The 22,963-nt window shown below is 38.0% G+C and overlaps 3 protein-coding genes across 3 annotated transcripts; 2 read left to right on the forward strand and 1 right to left on the reverse strand.

The window, feature by feature from the left end:
* The first annotated feature begins 1,513 nt into the window (after positions 1 to 1,513).
* LOC134798523 (uncharacterized) lies at positions 1,514 to 3,762 on the forward strand. Its single transcript, XM_063770909.1, has 4 exons — positions 1,514 to 1,843; positions 2,029 to 2,189; positions 3,008 to 3,112; positions 3,648 to 3,762. Exons 1-4 carry the CDS (start codon positions 1,706 to 1,708, stop codon positions 3,760 to 3,762), a joined length of 519 nt encoding a protein of 172 aa, XP_063626979.1. The 5' UTR covers positions 1,514 to 1,705.
* Positions 3,763 to 10,123: 6,361 nt separating this feature from the next.
* LOC134798524 (uncharacterized) lies at positions 10,124 to 12,437 on the reverse strand. Its single transcript, XM_063770910.1, has 4 exons — positions 12,303 to 12,437; positions 11,459 to 11,679; positions 10,719 to 10,826; positions 10,124 to 10,386 (listed from the first exon to the last, which is right to left on the reverse strand). The coding sequence occupies exons 1-4, from the start codon at positions 12,432 to 12,434 to the stop codon at positions 10,209 to 10,211; spliced, it is 639 nt and encodes a 212-aa protein (XP_063626980.1). The 5' UTR covers positions 12,435 to 12,437; the 3' UTR covers positions 10,124 to 10,208.
* Positions 12,438 to 15,806: 3,369 nt separating this feature from the next.
* Positions 15,807 to 21,839, forward strand: LOC134798525 (uncharacterized). The gene is made up of 4 exons (XM_063770911.1): positions 15,807 to 15,953; positions 19,518 to 19,744; positions 20,930 to 21,046; positions 21,681 to 21,839. The coding sequence occupies exons 1-4, from the start codon at positions 15,816 to 15,818 to the stop codon at positions 21,835 to 21,837; spliced, it is 639 nt and encodes a 212-aa protein (XP_063626981.1). The 5' UTR covers positions 15,807 to 15,815; the 3' UTR covers positions 21,838 to 21,839.
* The last annotated feature ends 1,124 nt before the right edge of the window (positions 21,840 to 22,963 follow it).

Below are 22,963 nucleotides of genomic sequence, written 5' to 3' on the forward strand. Positions count from 1 at the left end.
TTCCTCAGCTTTTGAGCATACTAGACTATTCAAAAATAAGGGAAATAATCCAGGATTTTCCAGTTTCGGAAAATCATATGTATCATATTTGATACAATGCCAATCCCTCGACAGAATGAAAAGAAAAATATGGATTTTAATAAAAATAAAACATGTAATGCAACAGAAATTATAATTTATTGCTAATTAAACGCAATCTAAAGCGTCAGATGACTATTACACCTATAAAAATAAATTATATCTACGAATACCTGATCACATGGGCGGAAAATTTGATCCCGGAAAGTTTCAAAAAAGTCGTCAGCAAAAAGTTTAGTAAAATATGAAAAGTAAACAAATAAATTAAAAGTAAAAAAATATTTTTTTTTTACTTTGGGGGGCTTTTTCTGCCATACACATACTTTTCCGTGCTACGGGCTATGGCGTAGCAATAATGCTACAGCGTACGAATATACAGTTAAATAACATCTAGTACTCAAAAAAAAACAAAGTTCAATAACTAAATAATACGACAACTAATATTAAATACTTGAAACATGTTTTGTAACCCCACAAATATAAAAAAAATTAAAAAAACATGTAAAACTATTTTGACGATAACTTGGCAATGTATTAAATGTAATACAATCCTTTCGATATGTACATTTCTAAGTTCTTGGCAATGTATCAAATATAATACATAACAGTTTCATGTAAGGTTCTGTGTATTAAATGTTTTTAAATTCGAACGCATTGTAAATATTTATGCATTATATAGTAAATGCATCAAAATGTAGATTATGGGAAAATAATATACTAATCTAAGAAATAAATGCAAAACTTCCAGTGCGAACCGAAATCTGTTGTTTCCGTGGCGCCATGTTGATTATTACTAATTAATTTACAATGACACTTGTGTCCATTATTTTTTTCTATAAGACTTTTTTTCTAGCTCGACATATTGATGGCAGAATTATTTTGTTAGGAAATAAAGTGAACTTGCTAGATTTTTTAAAGTTCCATGTATCACGGGTGTTACAATGCTAACATAAGGGTTAAAGGTAAAGTGCATTTGAGGACACATTCTGAATGTAAAATTTTTGTTTAACCTTTTGGACGCCAATGACCAAAATATCCGCACCGCAGGTTCAACGCCAAAGACCGATTAATCGGTCACAGACCACAGAGCAACATATACCTACCTGCTTATGCATAAAGTTCATATTAAGTTTTGACACGTGGGTGACGTGGCGTCCGAGTGACAGCTTTTGTGTTTGACACGGCATCGAAAAGGTTAAGTGTTAATTTAGGTCGAATACATAAACAAAAAATAAATATAGATGACTAAGTACGTTTTGAAGTTTAACCGGAAATTCCAACCCTGTATGTTACGAGAATTCATTGTTTGATAGACTAAGGTATAACAGACATGTATTTACATCCTTAGGTGGCTTTTGGACTATTGTGCCTAGTTGGGTCGTTTTGTGGTACTTGTTATAAATGATATGCGTAGCGTATTTTTGACATTATTACGTGAATACAATATGTTACGTAGATGCTCCTGCCCCAGATTCGAGTTAGCTTAAGTACCGTAACGTTACACTTATTCTGTGTGGTTTTCGGTCGGTTTGCATTACATTTTATCAAGTTTAACCGAAGACATTTGTGACCCACTAAGACAGTTGGTTAAGTATAAGGAACAGAGTAGGACAGTTAAATTGTTACCATGAAAATGTATCAAATTGTTTTATTATTTTATGTAGTGTTAATAGCTTTTGTGTTGATTCGTACCGGTGATGCGAACAGTGAGAGAAGTCATAGATTGAAGAGATATTTACGCTTTGATAATATTTCTCATTTTTTCGTGAGTACCTTTTTTAACTAACGCAAAACTAGGATTGTGACTTTCAAGTTCACGGCCTCCTAACGTTTCGTAAGCGACATTCTGTGGAATTCCTCCTATGTGCTTGTGAACGAGATCGTGCAAGTCCAATGATATGTTTGGAAGTTAAAAAAACAACTAAAATTATACTATTTTTTCCATTTCAGTACCGTCTGAATTTCAAAGCCAACATGGTGCCCTGGAACCAAATATACGCCTACGCGCTGGGGTTCCGTATGAACTGGGACGAACCCCCCGACTCTTTCCACCCCTACCACCTCCTGCATCGGAGATCAGTTTACGACAATCTGGAAACACTGCTGGACAAGTAAGTTCTGGAGGATGGAAGTTCCCAGCAGCAATACAGTCGGCAGCAGTATTGCAGCCCGATATTACTAATGAATGCATTGCTGAATGTAAAAGTCAAAATCGATGTTGCTGTCCGGATTTTTGACATTTACTGCAGTAACGCAGTCGGCAGCAATGTCGTGCCGCAATACTGCAGCATTAACGCTGATACAGTGTGAATTACTACTGACGTGTGCAGGTGTCCTCACGACGTTTCACCAAAAAGCTAGAACTGAGCCTCTACCATCAGTTTTGACATTGACATAACGCTCACGTCTACGTAATTTACTTTCTGTACATCTCGCTTGCACTAATATGCGAGTACGAGCGAGATGCATAGAAAGTAAGTTACGTAGACGTGAGCGTATAGTCAATGTAAAAACTGATGGTAGACGTACTGAATGCATCACAGATAATCCTTACATGAGTTCCAATAAACTCATTGTTACGAGGCAGGATTTGAACCCGCCACCTCCGGGTTGTAAATGAAATGAAATGAAAATTTTTATTTCAGGCAACTAGTGGCCCATACCTACATAAAACCTTAAAACTAGCATACATATATTATAAAAATATATTTTAAAACTAAACACTACAAATTACATTATGGCTGCGATACGCAACCCCGCTGTGTCAGGGAGCCGGCCGCGGAACCGCCGAAACTTGACACCCTTTTGCCAAAACTCCTCCTTGGTGAAGGAAAAATTCACGACTTATCCACTCGACCACCACCCCTTACCATCATTCCGCATGGTATGATAAATTGATAATGCTTGATAAATATGACGTCATTTCCAGAAACGGTCTCAACGGGTACCACTGCATTCGACGCGCAATCTGCGAGACGCAAATGCTACTGAGGCCTACGGGGGTGTACTTCAATATACTTAAAATGGTGTTTCGGTGCGTATATACCAAGGAGTAACGTAATTAGGCCCGCCATAGACGGGCCGCTCTTGTAGCTGTCCGACTGTTTCAAGCGGTCCGTCTATGGCGGACCTTTTTGTGCAACAAGAGAGTAAAGTTGGTTCTGGTTTCAATTTTGAGTCAAGCAGGAAAATCCCGACTTACATTCTATCAAAATTATGTATTTTTGCTATCATTCGCCCGTGCGTCTCGTTTGTGCCAATACATGTACGAATAAGTGCAAACAAAACGCTCCCGCAAAAGATAACAATATGTCATCATTTGGATCATGATCATCATCAGCCTACTCTCGTCCACTGCTGGACATAGGCCTCTCCTATTGCACGCCATTGAGCACGATTTGCGGCAACTCTCATCCAGCTCTTGCCAGCCGCCTTGCGAAGGTCAACGCTCCATCTACTCTGAGGGCGTCCTACGTTACGTTTGCCGATGCGCGGTTTCCACTCGAGAACACGTCTACCCCAACAATTATCGGTTATCATTTGGATATCAATATTTTTTATTTTTACAGGAAGCAGTCATCAGCAACTGAAAAATGGCATAACGTGACAGAGGAGGGATGTCAAGAGTCAATCTCATTCTGCCCCTTTAGTTTGCTCGAAGTGTCGACTTACACTGACTTATGAAAACGGGATCCGATATTCAGAATATAGGTACTATTCGGATGGCGACTTCAGCAACGTTGACGCGGACTGTCTTTGTGACAATTCGTACTAATTGCGACAACAGTGCGGTAACGGCGGCAAGAATGTCAACGCATTATCGAAGACAATGAAGGTGGATGTCAACTGTAGCTGAATTACATAATTATCGTGATATTATTGCTGATGCCGCCACTGTATCTGTCAATTTTCTTGTAATAAGTGACGTATAGAGACGTTATAATCGCGGCAGTAATGTGGCGGCGAACGTCACTAATTTTATTAAGGAAATTAACAGTAATGCAGCTGCAGTTAGCACCTTCAAAGTGACGTCGACGGCCTCAACATTACAGCAGTATTGCTGAAACGTTTTGAAGACTTTATGAAGAAAAAACCTATAGGCAGCTGGCAGCAATAATATAATTGTATGAATTGTAAAAAAATGCAATGGAGTGAATAAATCATTCCTTAAAAGTGGTAGGATTGTTTCATTTCATTTAGAGTACTGCGGCAATAATAAGCCATGGCAATAACTAGAATTTCTGACGGTCTTTATCTCAATGTAAAGATCACTTTAGGTACAGGATACATACAGAATGACAGATGCTAAAATTGATGATTAAAAAACGTTGTAAGACATGAAAGTTTTATAATATTTAATTTGACATTATGATTAACATTAATATGTGATTGAGGCCTAGGAAACGTCCCACTTCGTCGCTTGCCATAAGGACGAGAGTTGCTTGTATCTACGAATAATCTGTCAAGGCGTCTTTTTGGCAAGCGACAAAAGGGACGTTTTGCCGGCCGCGGTCACAATTATACAGGCCTATTCGGATTTCAAGATAATCACAAGATCTTGAGACGATTTAGAGATCAACTAGATCTACATTAGATATCGACTAGATGTGACTTGGATATCTAAGTCATAACTTGTCGAAATCGTTCAAGAGGACCTCCAGAATCGCGGAAACGTCAAATTTGACATATCTATCTTACAAACATCTTACAAATATCTTTAAATTATCCGTATCGTAACTTGTTGAAGTCTAGTAGAAATCTAATTCATTTTCCGAATTGAGCCGATAGAGTAAAAACTCCCACCAGTCTTAACATTCGCGCCAAGCTGCCCTCATTGGCTAATTTTACTTACTACTTTACATACTTAGGTATATAATACTTTGTCTATCAGCCATATTCGAACTTTAAGATAAAGTGACGTTTTTGTTTGTAAAAACCTCACTTTTGACAGTTGTTTGACACTGACATATCCGATCCATATCGTTTTCATATCTATTATTTAACGTATCTTAAAGTTCGAATATGGCTGTATGTTGTAACCCCGAAGTAACACTATATTATAATAGTGATACGTAGAGCTCGGAATTAGTATACAATTCCCTTCTAATTAGTACTCGAGAGTGAGTAATGATGCTCGCAGTAACGAGGCAAGCGTCGTTTGTAATGTCGTTTTTGTTCTGATATAGCATAATTCGTGTCAGCATCAGAAAAGGGAGTAAAAATAACTTAGCTTCGCATCGCATTTGTTTTGGTGCCTAGTTCATAGTGCGCAATAAATATCATATACGAAGAAAAAGTGACCTTTTGACCAAGGCCTCTAGTACCTAGGCTGGAATCGAACTAGCGTCCTCTACTGCGGTGCTTAAGCCCCTCAGCCACCCGGGCCACGGCAAGCATAGGCAAGATAACTCAGCATGGTATTTGCAATGAAATGACAAAGTGTGGTAATATAATCATTGATAATGTGAAATTTCTATTCTATTACAGAGTAATATAAGAAAAGAAAGAGTGGTAACTCCATACATCAGTTTTCTTACCAAAACGCGAGCTATCTCGTAGTCTACATCTAGCGTCAAGTAGAAGAATTTATCAGCCGGCCTAGCCAAGGTTACAATCGCTATGGCTTCGACAACGAAAAGCATTATGTCTCTTTATCACTCTTCCATATTAGTGTGACAGTGACAGTTGCGTTTCGATCGCTACGGAGCGTAAGCGATTGGCATCTTGGCTACGCGGCCAGTACTGCTAGTTGACAATTAGATGTCGCGGCGAACGACAACCCTAATGCTCAACAATTTTCCGCTAATATTATAACCGGATTAACTGGAAGTCTATTTACAACTCCTTCTGCTTATAATATTATGTAGTTGTTTTGTTTTAGTAGTAGTTTTGGTAGTAGGTACATTTTCGTCAGTAGCGACATTTGTGACATCTGGTGTCAAAAAGGGGTATGATAGTTCCACTACTTGACGTTAGATGTCGACCACGAAATAACTGGCGTTTTGGTAAGAAAACTGATGAATGGAGTTACCACTCTTTCTTTACTTATCGACGCTAAGAATCAATACTGTCTAACTAACATTTTTGACGTTTTTTACCTTTTAATGCAGTTAGGTGCAGAAAAAAATAACGAATCGTTTTTTACGCTTCCTGTAAAATTGTATTTTTGTTACTTAGACAGTATTGATTCTTAAGCGTCGTTATATTACTCTATGATTCTATGTAAATGTTAGTGAGGCGATGTCCTCATTGATAAATAAATTCATGTAAGAACATGACATATATAATTACACCTCCTTACTCTGTTCTAACCGAGTTAATTTAGATGGACTAGAGTTAAAATGTAATCGGTGTAACACATCCAAATTCCATTGATAATGACAGCCAGACGCCTTAAGCATAAAATATGTCCGCCGGTCGACCCGAGGTAGTAAATCGAGGGAATCGTTTGCGATTGCTCCGGTCCTCTGGGCACCATTCATTGTCTTACACATATCTTACGAGAATGGGTGGAGCTTAATTGTTTTACTGTAGTGAATATAATCCTATTACACTAATTTAAACTTTCACGATTATTAAAATTATTAAAGGGACTTAATCGCGTATTTAAGTTTTAAGATTTACCTCCGACGTTTCAAGGACGGCGTTGTTCCCGTGGTCTCGGAGAAGACTGGCTCAAGTTGACATCATCATCTTCTAGCCGCGCGAGCCAGTCTTCTCCGAGACCACGGGGACAACGCCGTCCTTAAGTCCCGCGATTAAGTCCCGTTGTTCAATTTAAAAATAATCCTATTACTTATGCTGTTGGGATACTGTTTCCTTAATTTCACTATGCAAATATGTCTGGAATGATTTAGAGGTTTTTTAACATCTCGTGCTCGTAAAGGTCGTGTGTAGGTTGCAAAAAATAGCAAGATTAAAGTATATACATCGGTCGACATCTTTATTTACTTAGCAATAAAGTCCAAATCTATAAAAACAACAGGCTGGTACGAACCGCGCGTAAATACTTAGTCGCCCCAGGTCCTCGTAGGTATCTACTATTTTATATGTAGGTATAGCCTTGAATTTGAAAACCTTAACATGCTCTTAAATATGTAGTAGTTATTTCTCTATAAATTTCTCAAAATGTGTAATCTGTAGCATTAATGTCATTTTATTTTCGACCAATATATTTTTCTTCAACAAGAACATTAAAAAAAATCTGTCTCGAGTGAAGTAAAGCGAAGACCTGGAATAATACTAAATATTCTAAAGGTGACGTTCGGATATCAACTGCAGCATTAATGCGGCGGCGAACGTCACTCATTTTATCAAGTAATAGGGAATATTAGGCAAAGCTCTGCGTAGGTGTCACCACTAGCACATACAGTAAACAAACCTCATTGACATCATCAATGACACATCATGCGTCACTAGGTCAATCACATGGCCTGCCGTGAAACACGACAGTCGAAAGTTTGGTTTCTGCCTCTCTATCGCTCTTGCTTATTCGATCGATAGAGAGGCAGATAAGAAATTTCGATTTTCGCGTTTCGCTGTAGGCCACCTGTAAACAAACCGCCTTGGTGCATCAATGTCATAGTGAAAACTTGTCAAAAACTGTTTAAGGCCTAGTATGTAAGTTACGCTATGGTTTACTAAACAAATTAGTGCTGCACTCTGGCGGCTGAACATTGCAGTAATACTCCCTATTGTCAGTTACAGCGGCGGCAACAACGACGCCGCAACAATAATGCAACTGCAGTTGATATCCGGACGTCACCTTAACACAGTTTTACTAACTTGTGTAATTAACAAATAACGAATACTTCGAGTTGAACAATCCAAACAAATGCCAATTAAATGAATCAACGAACATTTATGATTCAAAACAAAATACCAGAATGCAGTAATTTCATTATTCAGCAACAACTGTTACTCCATTACCAAGCAGAAAATTGAATTGTCAATGTAATTGCATTTCACACTAATTTACAATTCGAGCCACTGATTGTAATATTTATAGATTTCTGTTGCGTACTGCGATTGGTATAATATTTTTGTTTCATAAATTTTTGGTCATAATAATTTGCATAGGTATTTAAAAATTATTATATACTTATACAGTAGGGTGGAGCGAAATCCAAAATTCTTGAATATAGCAATGGAACCCCTCTAAAAGGTTGTCTAATTTTTTATTATTTAAGGGAAAAATAATTAACAAAATATTGGTATATAATTTTAGCCCTCTACTATTCGATTATATATAGCAATATATGTATATTTTTAATAAATTTAATTTATGCTTATTTTTTTAAAACAAGTTTTATTCATTAAATAACTTCATTTTCATACAGATATACTCGATTCCTATACTTATTTTTGTTTAAAACGTATATTTTTATGACACGGTAAAACCACGTAAATAGGGGTTTTATGGAAAATGCCCTTTAACCCGGATATTGTACACAAATTGGAGTTTACAACCCATAACAGAATCGTGAAAACTATTTGGAACATGATAAGATAATAAAAACAAAACTAATATAAGTATATATATGCCTAACATACGTGTGAACATGACCCAAAAAGGGCGTAAGCGACGCCGAAGGGCGAAATTTGACGCTTATTTAAACATATAAGTAACCCTTTTTTTGCAGTAAAATGATACTTTTCGTAATCAATAACATCGTTACTTTGACACAAGAATGTCTAAAAAAAATAACTCATATAATTTTTTTACACTGTAGCATTTTCCTTGTTTTGCATGAAATTGCTGTTTAATATGAAATTTTGAAACTATTAACAAAATATTGGTATATACTTTTAGCCCTCTACTATTCGATTATATATAGCAATATATGTATATTTTTAATAAATTTAATTTATGCTTATTTTTTTAAAACAAGTTTTATTCATTAAATAACTTCATTTTCATACAGATATACTCGATTCCTATACTTATTTTTGTTTAAAACGTATATTTTTATGACACGGTATAACCACGTAAATAGGGGTTTTATGGAAAATGCCCTTTAACCCGGATATTGTGCACAAATTGGAGTTTACAACCCATAACAGAATCGTGAAAACTATTTGGAACATGATAAGATAATAAAAACAAAACTAATATAAGTATATATATGCCTAACATACGTGTGAACATGACCCAAAAAGGGCGTAAGCGACGCCGAAGGGCGAAATTTGACGCTTATTTAAACATATAAGTAACCCTTTTTTTGCAGTAAAATGATACTTTTCGTAATCAATAACATCGTTACTTTGACACAAGAATGTCTAAAAAAAATAACTCATATAATTTTTTTACACTGTAGCATTTTCCTTGTTTTGCATGAAATTGCTGTTTAATATGAAATTTTGAAACTATATTATTGCATAAATATTGAAAAATGCACTAAAATTTTGGTAATAACTTATTATACGCTTATTAAGTATTATATAATTTCAATAACATGTACACATATTAGTGAAATAGTATATTTTAATAATTGATGAAAATTTACCCTTATTAATTTCTTTAGTGGCCGAGTAGAGGGCTAAAAGTAGTGTTGATTTTGAAACTTGATATAATCACTATAATCTACATGACAAACTGCAACTTTTGGTACCGGTTCCACATTGATAGTCAATTTTTTATTTTTTTCCATACAACGACGCTCCACCCTATTATACAGGCTGTAATTATTTCAAGTTATCGATTAAAACGCGACAAAAAATATAAATAAGTAAACAAAAGTCTTTATTATAAATTATAACATATATAACCGACCAAAATAAAGCACCTATTAGTGGCTCAACTATAAGGTACCTAGTATTATTATCTTGCGTTATAGTGTCCGTTTTGTCAGTTTTAGAAGCCTATTCTAAGTATAAAATCTTAACTTTATTTATTATTGTTACGATACAAACTTGACACGACTCACTGTGCATTCGGGCGCATCAAAGTGCAAGCGGTCTTATCAAATATCAAAATCATAATATATTTAAAAATCTGTTGACCCAGTCATGGTCAGACATGGTCGTGATATTATTTGGGCCTGTATTTTATAAACTACTCTCCGATGAGCCGCAGTGCTTTTACTCCCCGCTCCAAGAAAAAACCTTCTTTCATGTTCAACTCTATGGCTCTACTCATCCCTCAACTGTGAGATAAACTCCAAGATCCCCTGACCCTCAGGACAGCCTCCATAGATGTAGGAACAGCTGAACATCTGCCGTCCGGCTACTGCAGCATCCACGTACGGTGCCATGGACTCCTTCAGGTTTTCATCCAGTTCTTCAAAAGGAGATTTACCGTAATCCGGCCTGGAAAAAACGTTTGAGGTTTTTGAAATAAGTTCGTTTTCTGTCCCTGACATACCATGTCAGATAAAACTCTAGAGTCGAAACAAGCTAACTTTTCATGCCAAGTACATACCTCCTGGGATAGCGCAAACTTTGATTGCACGTATTTAGGACCAAAATGAAGGTATGAATTCCTGCTTTCGGGGAATTAATTCCTCAAAACGCTTGTTTCGGATCTAATTTCATTGGCCTATCATCCGACATCATTCCGATTTACGTTGCATTTTTTGTACTTGACAATCTTCTAAATTCAAGACCTGTGATTGGCGTTTAAAATAGTACATATAACTTACGTTAATAGCACGTGTAAGAGCTCTCCAACGAAACCCTCCTCTTCCACAGGGAATTGCGCCGCTTCGCAAATCGCACGCAGAACGCATTCTCGGCCGTTTAAACCCTTCCTGGAAATATGATGTAAGTATAAAACATTAACCAACTGACTTAAGTAAAGGGTGAGAAGGTATATATTCGAATAGGTAGTCTAAAGTAGTCTTACAGAAAAAACACAGAATTCTGTTCTGATTTTACACTTTATTTTTTGTAAACATAATATTACCTAAAATCCAAAAGCTGGCTTTTGACGAAACTTAAAGTTGTTATTCGGGACAACAGTTTATTCATATTTTTCTTATGATGTCCTAGCAACCTAAAACTAATTCCATGGCAAAGTAGGACAATTTATGACGATTTTTTCCAAGTTGCCACTTATGTCCAGAGTGGCATTGAAACTTTAATCAGATTTATAACTTTTATAAGTTGGAATACCAATATTTGGGAGACCTAGCTTTGCATTAAAAACTCAAAAATGCGCGTTTTCCCAGAAATAACACCTAGTTAAGTCGATTTATCGACCCCAAATACCCCTATAGCAAATTTCATCGAAATCGTTAGAGCCGTTTCCGAGATCCCCGAAATATATGTATAAACAAAAATTGCTCGTTTAGGTATTATATTCTAGCTGTGTTTTTATTTTTCTGACTCTGTGCCTACCTATTTTTCTAGTCATAGAAATACGTAAACGAATAATGCTTACGAGTCCATCATCTCAGCTACAGATCTATAAAACACAATCCTCTCATCCTTCCTCCCCGCCACATCAGCGTCTCGCTGCTCCCTCGACACCGTGTTGATGACGTAGTACTGCGACAGCTGGGTGATGTTCTGGAACTGCAAGTACTGGTACTGGAAGTTGAAGAGGAAGATGAGGGGCACCTTGTCGTCGTTCATTATTGGTGCTGTGAAGCCGGTGATGAGCTGGAAAGCAAAATGTGAACATATCGTGAAATCCATCGATCTATATTTGGCCAGGCCCTTAAATCAAGATGTCCATTAGATTTTGTTTCGCGGTTTCGGGGAAAATGAATGTATACCATATATATGTCGGCGGTCGATCGTAAGATCAGGCACATCGTGAAATTCCTAGGCATATCGTGAAACGTGAAAATCTTTGACTCGTTTCCTGAGTCGACGGAGCCCCGCTACGCGGGGCTCCTATTTCTGGGCAGTTTACCCTTCGGGCATCTGAAGCAACGTAACGAACCTATCCTACCTATATATTGGTTTGATCTGACTATCGTCAAAACATTACACAGGAACATTACGGTCTGCCTGATAGTACGATCGGCCTACGACATATATACCACCATATCATGATTTCTGAGATCATACTGGACGATTTTGGGGCCGTGATCCTGAATGTCAAAAAAGTGTTAAGATGGTCCTATGATATTAAACAATTTATGTATGGGATTTTCCCCAAAACCGCGAAATAAAATCTAATGGACTGAATCTTTAAGGGCCTGGCGAAATATATGAGCCCCGGGCTATATATTTTTTTCACCATATTGATACTTACAATACAAGAAAAATTGGCTTACCTTATAAGTTGCTCCATATGGGTAGACCAAAGGTAATGCGTTGATTTGCCGTTTTGCTCTAAAGTCTAATTCCTTTAGGTTTTCTTCTGAACTTGAGTTTGCAAGAGTCCAATGTAGACAAAGCAACCACATACACACCCTGAAATGAATACAAAGGTTTTGGAATAGATTTCTAGGAACATAATGTAGGTACAGTCGCCTGCAATAATATGTTACTCTTCGAAGGCCGCAAAAATATGTGACATGCTCTTGTGTCTCTACAAATAAGATCGTGTCAGATATTTTTGCGGCCTTGGTTGTGTAACATACTATTGTAGGTGACTGTACAAGAGGTTTAAAATGACGTGAAGGCGGTAAAAAGACGCGTCAAACAAATAATTGAAAGTATTGGAGCTATGAGTAGCATAAAATGTTTGTCCTTCACGCAAAAACTGCTGAAAAGATTTCTATTAAATTTGATAAACTGAAAAAGAATATACAATACGTTCGTAATAAGCCCTTGATAACCGTTTGTTCTTCTGTCATTTTGACTTTGTGTTTGATAGAAAGGGACAATATTTAACAAAGTTTTGCTTAGTAATTTTTATGAAGTGGGGAATTTTTATGGGGTGAGTCGGGAAACAGTGATATTGTTTTCAAATTAATACCGATGATTCATCTAACCTTTAAACGAGTAATTCTTGTATATTTATTTATTTATCCATATATATCTTTCGGGGATCTCGGAAACGGCTCTAACGATTTCGATGAAATTTGGTATATAGGGGTTTTCAGGGCCGAAAAATTGATCCAGCTAGGTCTTATCTCTGTGAAAACGCGCATTTTTGAGTTTTTAAATGTTTTCCGAGCAAAGCTCGGTCTCCCAGATATTTAAAATAATCCAAAAGCACACATCAAAAAATACGAGAAATTGACTGACCTCATGGTTCGGATTAAAGCACCCATTCACGGCCGATTGAAGCGCGTCACATTTTTCCTCTAAAGCCTGTTCACTGACAGCTTGATGCTTCGGCAGCGTCAACGGACTATTTGCCGGCTAATACGTAATGCAATTATTAAGACGTGTTCACACTGGGTAACTTTAATGGCTTGAGGATTGTGAGAAAACTACGAAGCATCCGAGCATGTGATTCATGTATGTAATGACAACCGGCGTAGTATCAGTAGGTAGCTTGTATAAACTAATTTCTGTCAGTACTTGAATCTAAACCAATAAAATATCGTCACTGGCCTTAACGTTCTTTTCTTTGTCGAACCGTACGACCAACTTAGGCCGCGGGTGCGGGAATCAGCTTTGGCAACGCAGGCTCAGCGAGGTCCGTGGGTAAAGAAAAGCTTCAGCAGCAAACGTCCAAATAATAAGCAGCAACAGTAATAAGTAACTCTTCAATTTAAAGGTAGAAGGAAGGGCTGAAACAATCGTACGTTCTTAGACTTGTAGTCGAAACCTAACCAGTGACGTACATTTCGTACAAATAAGACTTGGATTAGGTTTAATTTCAACATAAACCTAAACTTAATGCTATATATACAATTATACAAACTTTACCTGCATTAGTGGCAGCCCTAGTATTAAACTTTATCACTAATTATAACCATACAGTCGCATTAAAATAATAATTACAGAATTGTGCTATATCCGACAGCATTTCCAAAGGAAAAATTTACGAAGAAAAAACAAAAGACGGCGAAACCCTTAGTTTTTTATTTCCAACCGGCCAGTGCGCGCGGTGGCTGTACATGCAGGTTTGCCATGTTACAAGCTCCTCTTGTATGGACTGATTGGTGCACATTCCTGTCGAAGGTATTTGTATAATCAGGTGCGTTGATACGTAGATATGCTGAGAGGGCACGCACAAATTTAGTCCTGATTTGCCTCTGTATACAGCGCTTTTACCAGATCTTATCCCCTTCGCTATAATTATCGTGAAATTTTAAGCTCTGAATTCAGAACTCCGCATGAGATAGCGATTGTGATAATAAAGATTTTGTAGCAACTATTTGCACAGGTAGCTAAAACCACCGCAAAACTTAACTGCGTCTGTCATATACCTGTTGGCTAAGATAGCCACTAAACTGCAAATTTGATCCCGCAAAATCAGGTATCCAGGCTCCAATTTCACCACGGTGACAGGTGCGACAATTGTAAAACATCACTGTTGCTGACGTCACAGGCATCCATGGGCTACGGTTACCGCTTACCACCGGGCGGGCCGTATTCCTGTTTGCCACCATCATTGTTTTATTAAAAAAACTTTACTATATCGGAAAAAAAACAGATATTTCTCTTGCTAAGTTTATGACAATTGTCACAAGAAACACTACAATTGTCACGAAATTCCGACATATAACTCATTACCTGTCAAGAATTACCTACAATTCTTCTAAATCTTGACAATTGTCAGAAACCTCGCAAAAGAAATATCTGTTTTTTTCCGATATAATAAAGATTTTTTAAATAATACAATGATGGTGGCAAACAGGAATACGGCCCGCCCGATGGTAAGTGGTAACCGTAGCCCATAGATGCCTGTGACGTCAGCAACAGTGATTTTACAATTGTCGCACCTGTCACCGTGGTGAAATTGGGGCCAGGTAGAACTCTTCAGAGATGGTAAGATAAAGACTCCTTTTAGTAAAACTGCTCACAATCGAAGTGCGTTGAGGAACTACGTTTGTTTATAATAAATAAGTATTTTTACTGGAAAACTTGTGGCATAAAGCGCAGCCTACTGTGCCCTCGCCCTTCCCAGCACCATCCAAACATCCAGTCACATGCTCAAGCGGACACTAATTTGTTTATCCAACAAGGGGCATGTCACGAGACACAAAGTACACTGCCTTATTACGTGTCGTAGTTGCTATCGGATTTAATAACCAGTAAGCAATAAAATTATGTGGTGGTGACAAGGTGAACCTTTGAAATATGAACTATATATAGGGAAGTGCTTGTTTAGAAGTGTCTCAGTAATATTTTACTCGGTAGTTGCTTACCAGAGAAGGAAAATATCGGTCCTGCATGCAATATATTTGTCTTTCAAAAGAGTGTGTAAAGAATGGTGATTGATGATGATAAAGAGACTTCTCCATTTATTACATTTCTACGTCTATTTCGCTATCTTTAAGGCGTGCTTTATTTAAAAGGCCTTTCAGTGTTAGGTACATTTGTTTTTATAATATTTTAAACTTTCGCGTTTTGAACACATATCGCGTTAGACCCGTCTATAAATGTGAGTTAACATTTGTTTTTTTTTATTTCTCACAAAGAATAAGTTTAATTGAGACCATGACAAACTGTGACAAAAGTATTAAGTAGGGTTTTTTTTTATAAATAAAATACTCACGTGATCGCCAAGGTTGTCAGAGACGCTCTGCCATGTCACAAATGTGCTTCTGAGTAACTATTGTCTACAACAATTACCCTAATCGTCATCGCAATCGCTTTGACACGTAATAAGTGCATCTCGAACAATGTACGGCACTTGCCACACATTTAGTCCATCAGAACCATTCATGATGACGAGCAATGCGGCGATAATCAGTGTATTATGCGTGGCAGCCCTTATACGTGGGAGCGAGACAACGATAGGGGAGGAAACGGTGCACCGATATCGGCGGCAGCTTTTGTATCCTAATAGCACTTTGTTTCAAGTAAGTTATAGTTTTAATCGTTGCGTTTATCGTATAGGTATTACAATAGATATTATACCAGTAACTGTAATCTGAAATAGATGTCATAAGTGGGTTGGGGTAAGATTTAAAGGGTTTTTCATGAGGGGTAAGATGAAAAGTAGCCCGTACCTATTGTTTCGGTTGACGGACGATTTTTTGTCTTACCCCTCATGAAAAACCCCAACGTACCAAAAGAAAAAGTGACCGAGGCCTCCAGTTCCCAGGGCTGGGATTGAACCAGCGTCCTCTGCATTTGCAGCAGAAGTAAATGCCATCGAAATGAGTGAAATTACTTGCTTGCCCGCCAATTGAAATAAATGAGATACAATTAGGACGCCTAAGTCTGTTACTGAAAATTGTTTTTTTCTTGAAATAGCCAGTCGTCTACACTTCGAAATACTTGTAATTTCTTGCACTATTACTGGTCTCAAAGTGCACCGTTTCACGGTCTGGCACTGACGGCCACAGCCACATATTCAGTTAGACCTCGCAAACGTATTTTAATGTTCTATAATGCTCCAGTCATTTTACAGGCCGGAAGCATGGCGAATTGGAAATAATTTGTAATAGCTGATGTTTTAGTTTGACGGATATGTTAGTACTACTCATGACTAGGTATTTGTTCCTAGAGAATTAAGACATGTATTATCACTCGCGTTTGTAGATTTATTAGCTTAACATGTATAAATTTTCTTTGTATTCGCTTTTTACTGATTTTTAGGCAAAAATGATATTGCGTGTCTATCATCAGATCAGCTCGATGGTATCATAATATTACATTGTCACCCAACTTACATAATATGTGTGTGAAGTCTTAGCTCTAAGCTCTATCGCATAATGGGAAATGTGTGTAATTTAGCTTGCAAGTTTTGACGGACATACATACAGGTGTATACATACAAACACAGTGCAAGTGTAATATATACGTAATGCGTGTGCAAGTTACCAAAAAGCTTGGAAATAGAAATTTTACGATCCCTTAACAAAAATATAAGTTTTTTTTTAGCAATTTTAGAAGCATTCCGATGGCACATGAGTGAATATATGTCTGTGACCAGCCATTTGATTCCCAGCCCGCCACTTTTCCGACCAGCGCTCCCTCTTCGCTTCTATTTCAGAATTAAATAAATGACGATTGGAGCACTTTGGTCTGATTTGGAATTACAGTAGAGTCCGGTTATAACGACCCCCAAGGGACCGCTGATATTACGTCGTACTAACAGGACGTCGTACAAAACGAACTGCCAATTTTAATATATTTTTTTAATTAAAATAACTACATCATTTTGTATTTATTAATACTTATGCGACAATCAAAGAAAAAAATAACATTTCTTTTAAAATATTTATTTACGTTAGTATTACGACACGTGGTCTTAAATGGAAAGACTTGTGTTTAGCAGAAGCTACTTTTCAAGGTACGCGTACTACTAACTCGTCATCCGCAAATTACCCGAATCCCGTAAAATAAAAAGTCGTAATTCTTGGGGATCTAATCAAGATGACGTTGTTTTATCACACAGTTCCTATGGCCACCTCCTGTGTCCATCATCAGATCATCTCGAAGGTACCTACCAAAAAATTGCATTGTCACCCAACTTACATAATTATGTATGTGAAAATTTAAGATCAATTGAATAATGGGAATTGGGTTTTATTTAGTTTGCAAGATTACGAAAAGTCACATGACTATTTCATCTTGCTCCGTTTTAGGCAAAAGGGGGAGGGTAGTTGGGTGCGCGGGACGGAGTAAGCTTCTTACCAACAAATTATTTGTAAAAACTACGTCGCTCGTCGTTGTAACCGGACTTGACGGACGGATTTTGAGTCAATTTCCGTCGTTAAAAGCGATCGGTCGTTATAAGCGGAGTCGTAATAAACGGTTGTGCTTTCATAGTAGCTTATACTAAAACCAAACAAGTGCCTATACTTACGTCGCTATAAGCGGTTGGTTGTTATATGCGAAGTCGTACTAACCGGACTCTACTGTACACAAATAACAATCACATCAGCTAGTATTGGTTGCACTTTTGTGCATGATTGTGAGACTAAACAATAGCGTTATTTTTTTAAAGTTCTGTTTGAAACGGTAGCTGGATCTGACGTACGACATTCAATCTGGAGGTCGCGGGTTCAAATCCTGGCTCGTACCGTACCAATTAGTATTTTTAAACTTAAGTACGGAATACCATTTGATCACTAGCTGTTGGGTAAGGAAAACATCGTGAGGAAGCCTGCATACATCTGCGAAAAAATTCAAAGGTGTATACCATGGTATAATAATATACTCCGCCTGGTACTCCATTCCCGTCTTTTCTAGGTCACCTAACTGACACGGGCTTACGTCATCATGCGACAGCGCTATATGATAATATGCGATAGCGCTATATATAGCGGCCATGTTGTTGTGACGTAGCCCCGTGTCACTCTGGGAATGGAAGACCATGTTTTATTAGACTATGGTGTATACAGTGTATTCTAATTAATACTGTTGCGAACGCAACCTTTTATTTGTATAAAATCCTAATGCAGTAGCTCAGCGGTTCTCAAACTTTTTTGGTGACGGAACCCTTTTGGAAAACGAAATATTTGACGGAACCCCAAACTAAATATTTTCGTTCGTCACTGTCGACCAGATATACCTATTGTTTTTTTCTTATTATTACAAGTATTTTCGCGGAACCCCAACAGAGGCTTTGCGGAACCCTAGGGTTCCGCGGAACACACTTTGAGAATAGCTGCTGAGTAGCTAAACGCAGCCGTCGGGTCGGCTAGTATTTGGAAGCTTTTTCTAAAGCACCAATAGGAGCGCTCCACATACCCTGTATCGCGGCCAATTAGAGGCACCTAAATCTAAACCACCATTTTTGTACTTTCAAATTATGCAAATCACTCTATCATCAGCCTCCATACAATTACCACACCACTTCTACATCTAACCGTTTATTCAAGAAAGCCCGTCTAACCAGTACCTATTGAAAATTATAATAGTTTACTTCAAATCGAAGCTTTTTATTTGAGTCGTCGAGATCCTGACCTGCACGGCGGCTACAAATACGATATAGGTATTAAAACGGGTCAATACATGTATTTTAACTCGAATGTTGCTGGACATGTTTTGATCAGCTTCGATAACGAGCAACTTCAACGGGAGCACGCGTTGGCGGACCGACGCAGACTGCCGGCTGCAGCTCTCCGCAACCGATGGAGTGAAACATTTCGAGCAATCTTCGACTTAAAATAAATTCCTCTTTATTGCACAACCTCAGAATTAATGTACCTACATAGAAACACTAATAATATATTATGTACATGAAGACAGAGCTAAACAACAGGCGGCCTTATCGGTAAAGAGTGATCTCTACCTACAACCTAAGATTCTCCGCAAAATCCTCGGCCCAACGCAGAGACCCGATGGCAGTTGGAGAATCCGCAAAAACTCCGAAAATCCTACAATTTTTTTTTTAAATATAACTATGTATTTAATGTCTGTCTCACGGAAGTTTTATAATTAAAACTAATACGATTTTGTTTTTTTTTCAGGTGAACATAGGCGTGGGCACCCCAACACCAATAAAGACCATCAACGTGAACTGGGCATTCCAGGCCAACTTCCAGCTGCCCTGGAACCGTTCCCAGATTCCTGTGGACATCCTGTGGGCCAACTCTGGATATGACGGGGAATCCAGGAGGAAGAGGGAGGTGGAGGGGTACGAGAATGACGCGAAGTTGTACCACTTTTATAAATATGTTGAAGATGCGTTGAATAAGTAAGTATTGTATTCATAGTGTATTCTATAGTAGCACCCACCTGACAGCGTATGGGACACATTAAGGTGACATTCAGATAGCGACTGCCATTGCAGCAGGAATGTTGCAACAGTGATGCTGCTGCAGTCGTTATTCGAATGTCACCCGTAAGGTTATATTCGGGTTATGACAATCAGCGTTACTGTTGCAGCGTCGCAGCATAACAAAACTGGCAATATCACTGTCAATGACAGCATGACAGCAGTGCAATTATGAAGAAGACTGCGTCACAAAGTTGCTGCAGTTGTATTTAAAATCATAATTAAATGTTAACATTTTGAAATTAATTATAAGTACTTATTTATTTCATCATGAATTGCAAAATTCGAAACTTTTGGCCAGACATTCGTATTATAAAGCCAAAACCGTCCATTTGCTCGCGTGAATTATCGAATTCTGACAATTGTTTGCTTGAAAAGCAATTTGAGCATAAATTGCCCTCGTCATTCCTGTTTTCCGAATGTCGCGTTATAATTTATTACTGTTTACCTGAACAAAGCCTGTTTCATACTAAACGCCTGCCTAGCCTGTTTCATCTATTCTCAGTCCACTATAACTTGGATCTCTTTAAATCGAGTGAATAGACATCTCTTAGGTGAGCATGTTCCATCCTAGACTGCATCGGCACACATCAGGTGAGATTGTGGTCAAATGTTAATCTTTTTCCAAAAAAAAAACAAAAACTTTATAAAAAGAGTTGTTTTGTGACAACCGATGTTATTTTTGACCGAGCGAGTGCGAAGCGTCTTCGTTTCGGCTGCGTTTCCACCAAATATGTGCGAGGAATGCGTATTGCGTATGCTTCTGCTTTAGCTAAAATACTTTCGTCATTTAATTTTTCAACTGATTCTCGAGATATTGTGTAAGCTAGTTCGATAATTATATATTTTAGTTGATCCAGTTTATAGACATTTTTCATAATGACGGAGCCTTGTGGGTTCTACAGCTCACAGAGTTACTAGTATTAACTTGAATGAAAGAGCTTACAAATGGTCGTCAATTGGTGGTCAATAGGTAGGTAATTCTACAGACTTTATTTTTCTGTCTAGTATCGGACATAAATTACACTTAACCAGAGGATGAACAGTAATAAAAATATGTTTTGCTGTAAGTGAACACAGGTTGAAAATATAATGGTTTTCCAGTTTCGGTCACAACGGAACCGCCTGCGTGCTGAAAACCCTGTGCCAGCTGGGAGCCGAGCCGCTTCATACCGATCACGAGGACGACTTGCTGCATGAGATAACCAGCTACGTTCTCAAGTAAGTCCCTATCTTTACTAGTAAATATTATTCGTCTTGTAAGGGGAAGTACCTTACAAAAAACCGCACCCTAATAACACTAGACCCTACTCATAGTGTTGTGTTCCTGCCGGTGAGTATGGCTCAACAAGGGTGTGGGGTGGTAGGGTCGCCAGCGCGCAAGTAACACCTCTGGACTTGCAGGTGTTCATGTCCATAGGCTTCGGTGACCTTTAGCCACCGTAAGCCATTTAGAACTTAGAACGCCTTGCAACTGTTGCTTCTTCATTTTGCACAATCTTTGGTATCCTGTCTTTTATGCTTTCCCCTTCTACTTACTGACTCCAATCGTATGTAGATCGCAAAATAGACACAACTCAAGATGTCGAGTGCAGCAATCTATATAACATAATCTAAGTGTCTTTGTGTCAGTAAATTAATTCCAAGAGACGTAAATCTGTTAGCAAATATTGAACAGTCAAGTTCACAAACATCTTTACATTGTCGCACCAAAATTTCATTCTCGCTTCCTTACGACGAAAATGAAGAAGAATGTGTTCACTTCTTTGAAGTAACTTATCACTCACCGACGCCGCAGCGACTGGATTTGTCTAATATTTCAACTATTTCCACAACACGCATTTTCTCTTTTCAGCCCTTCAAATGATATAGCAGAGCACCCATGCGACGAGGCATCCCCATACGCGCAGGCGTTCGAACTCGGGCAGAACCTGCGAGACTGTTCCAGGATGTTCCAGTGTACTTCTATTTCACTCCTCGACATGTTTACTAAAGTGTTTGATTCTCCTTAACAACGACCGTTGTCCTACTGAAGTGCCTAAAGCATTTGATTGTGTCTACTAAGGGAATCCAATTTACCTTCTGAACTGAACTAGTCATACTGGAGCCATATCCAGTTTATACAGAATTAAGACGAAAAAGTGGACTAAGACCAAAGACAAGACTAACCTTTTCATACAAACGTAAATAGTCCTCCCTTACTATTTTTTATAGTGTTTTTAATAAAAAGAAATGTCAAGATTGTTTACCCTTTTTCTAATTCTGAAAAAAAAAACCAAATTAACATAATTATTGGCCTTGAAGGGCCTGAAAGGCCAGTTTTTTAACGAGCCTATAAGGTGTCCCACTGCTGGGCAAAGGCCTCCCCCTTAGACTTCCAATCCTCCCTAATTAATTGCAGCATCCGTCCAGTTGCTGAGAAATGCGTCCAGGTCGTCCCGCCATCTCCTCTTAGGCCGACCCTGCCGGCGTTTACATTGTGGCACCCACTCCGTGTCTAGTTTAACCTACCTGTGTGGGTGCATGTGCATACGTCGTACATGGCCTGCCCAGTCCAACTTTAGCCAGCTAGAATTTTATAGTATAAATAAATAAAAAAACTAATATTTGAGGATAATCTTACACAGATCAACCTACTTAGCCCTAAACTAGGCAAAGCGTGTATAATGGGTACTTGGCGACTATATACATACTCAGGAATAAATATTCGTCATAAACAAAAATAAATGCCCTTACCAGTATTCGAACCCGGGATATTCTGCTACGTAAGCAGTCACTACCCACTACCCACTAGGCTAGGAGGCCGTTATGATGCTAGGGAAGGATGTGAATGTGCTGATAATAAGCGGGTCCATATTGGGTTGCATACAAGTTTAGGTCATATCTTTGATGCGCATAACAACTTGTGTCATAATCATCATTGCGCATACAAATTAAAAATCATATTATTATGTGTCATACATTTTTAGCCATAATATTTGATGACATACTCAGCAGTTGTCATATATTTTTTGTGCATATAGGTTTTGATTAATATGAATCAAATGTCATACCAGCTAAATGCATAGTTATCGATACTTATAATGTTTCTACGTATAACGTTTTGTAGCATAATAATTTTCAACCATAATGGTTTAC

This window comes from Cydia splendana, chromosome 17, assembly GCF_910591565.1.
Source record: "Cydia splendana chromosome 17, ilCydSple1.2, whole genome shotgun sequence".
Taxonomy (NCBI): Eukaryota; Metazoa; Arthropoda; class Insecta; order Lepidoptera; family Tortricidae; genus Cydia; species Cydia splendana.

What these genes read in the sequence shown, in the direction of transcription:
- LOC134798523 (XM_063770909.1), top strand. Translation starts at nt 1,706, where the DNA reads ATGAAAATGTATCAAATTGTTTTATTATTTTATGTAGTGTTAATAGCT. An exon ending in CTGGAAACACTGCTGGACAA is followed by an intron (nt 2,190 to 3,007) that starts GTAAGTTCTGGA and finishes CGTCATTTCCAG; the next exon opens with AAACGGTCTCAACGGGTACC. An exon ending in ATACTTAAAATGGTGTTTCG is followed by an intron (nt 3,113 to 3,647) that starts GTGCGTATATAC and finishes TTATTTTTACAG; the next exon opens with GAAGCAGTCATCAGCAACTG.
- LOC134798524 (XM_063770910.1), bottom strand. Translation starts at nt 12,434, where the DNA reads ATGTGGTTGCTTTGTCTACATTGGACTCTTGCAAACTCAAGTTCAGAA. An exon ending in CATATGGAGCAACTTATAAG is followed by an intron (nt 11,680 to 12,302) that starts GTAAGCCAATTT and finishes TTTGCTTTCCAG; the next exon opens with CTCATCACCGGCTTCACAGC. An exon ending in CTCTTACACGTGCTATTAAC is followed by an intron (nt 10,387 to 10,718) that starts GTAAGTTATATG and finishes CGTTTTTTCCAG; the next exon opens with GCCGGATTACGGTAAATCTC.
- LOC134798525 (XM_063770911.1), top strand. Translation starts at nt 15,816, where the DNA reads ATGATGACGAGCAATGCGGCGATAATCAGTGTATTATGCGTGGCAGCC. An exon ending in CTAATAGCACTTTGTTTCAA is followed by an intron (nt 15,954 to 19,517) that starts GTAAGTTATAGT and finishes TTTTTTTTTCAG; the next exon opens with GTGAACATAGGCGTGGGCAC. An exon ending in GTTGAAGATGCGTTGAATAA is followed by an intron (nt 19,745 to 20,929) that starts GTAAGTATTGTA and finishes ATGGTTTTCCAG; the next exon opens with TTTCGGTCACAACGGAACCG.